Source organism: Emiliania huxleyi (genome assembly GCF_000372725.1).
Source record: "Emiliania huxleyi CCMP1516 unplaced genomic scaffold EMIHUscaffold_88, whole genome shotgun sequence".
Taxonomy (NCBI): domain Eukaryota; phylum Haptophyta; order Isochrysidales; family Noelaerhabdaceae; genus Emiliania; species Emiliania huxleyi.
The window spans coordinates 124,619-125,996 of record NW_005195441.1 but is presented as its reverse complement, the minus strand read 5'-3'; the positions used below and the strand labels follow the sequence as shown (position 1 = coordinate 125,996).

The window sequence follows — 1,378 nt, the reverse complement described above, 5'->3', positions numbered from 1 at the left end:
CTGCCGCTGGCACCGCAGCGGCTGCCACCTCCGCCGCTGGCCCCGCCGCCGCGGGACCCACTGCCACGGGCGCCTCCTCCACAGCGGCTGCAGCCCGTTGCCGCGGAGGTGGGGGCGCCCCTTTCGAGACGGGTACTAGACTCGGGCGGCGATGGCTTGCGGCCGCCGACGGCGGACGCCGCCTCCGCCTCCGCCTCCGCCTCCGCCTCCGCCTCCGCCTCCGCCTCCGCCTCCGCCGCCTCCTCCTCCTCCGCCTCCGCCTCCGCCTCCGCCTCCGCCTCCGCCTCCGCCTCCTCCTCCTCCTCCGCCGCCTCCGCCTCCTCGGCCTCGTCCCGCGCCGAGCGGAGCGCCGTCTCGTGCGGCGGGCTGTGAACAGCGCCTATTCACACCTCGAGCTGTAAACAGCCGTCTCGTGCGGCGGGCAGGCTTGGGACACTTCCGAGACACTTCCGAGACACTTCCCAGCCGCCTCGTGCCGCGGGCAGGCTTGGGGCGGGGAGCCAGCTGGGCCGCGACCCGGGCCGCCGCTGCGAGGCGAGGAGGCGTGGGGCGGAGATGCACCGGGCGGGGAGCCGCCCTCCGACTCGGCGGCCGGCCGGACGGCGGTCTCGTCCAGCTGGTGGGGGAAGTGTCTCGGAAGTGTCTCGTCCAGCTGGTGGGGGAAGTGTCTCGGAAGTGTCTCGTCCAGCTGCGTCACCGCCGCCGACTCGTCCTCGCACCTGACGGCCGAGGGCCGCCGCGCTGAGGCGAGATCGGCCGAGATCACGCGAGATCACGCGAGATCGCCCTCCCGAGATCGGCCGAGATCGGCCGAGATCGGCCGAGATCGCACCTCGCGCCGACAATCTCCGAGAAGACGGCGCCGCCGCCGCCCGGCGCGAAGCTCGGCCGCCAGCGCGCCCGCAGCGCGGTGAGGATGGCGTGCCGCTCCGCCGGAGGCGTGGGCTGCTCCATCAGGGACTCGAACGCCTGCACCACGTCGCCGACAGACGCGTCCATCGCCGCAGCCACGCGCGCGGGCGCGAAGCCCATCTCGACCAGCTCCGCGGCCGAGCGCAGCCCGCGCCCCACCTCGACCTCCGCCTCGCGCGGTAGGGACGACTCGTCGAGCTGCGTGTTGGCGAGGCCCTCGGGCGGGCAGGCCGACGCCTGCGACGACGGGAGATCTCGGGATATCTCGGGAGATCTCGGGAGATCTCGGGAGATCTCGGGCGGGCAGGCCGACGCCTGCGACGACGGCTGCAGCGGCCCGGCCGGCAGAGCCTCGACGGCCCCGTGCTCGTGGGCGAAGCGGGCGGAGATGGCGGAGTGGGCGGAGCGGGCGGAGCGGGCGGAGTTGGCGGAGTCGGGGGCGAGGAGAGGGAGAGAGGGCGAGGGG

The 1,378-nt window shown here is 75.2% G+C and overlaps 1 protein-coding gene across 1 annotated transcript in view; it reads right to left on the bottom strand.

The window, feature by feature from the left end:
* Positions 1 to 1,378, bottom strand: part of EMIHUDRAFT_219817 (hypothetical protein) — a gene marked incomplete at both ends in the record, with an annotated part of 3,466 nt that overhangs the window by 1,366 nt on the left and 722 nt on the right. The window contains 2 exons of the mRNA XM_005758131.1: positions 562 to 616; positions 976 to 1,149. Of these exons, the coding sequence (XP_005758188.1) occupies positions 562 to 616; positions 976 to 1,149 (229 nt within the window). The remainder of the gene's footprint in view (positions 1 to 561; positions 617 to 975; positions 1,150 to 1,378) is intronic.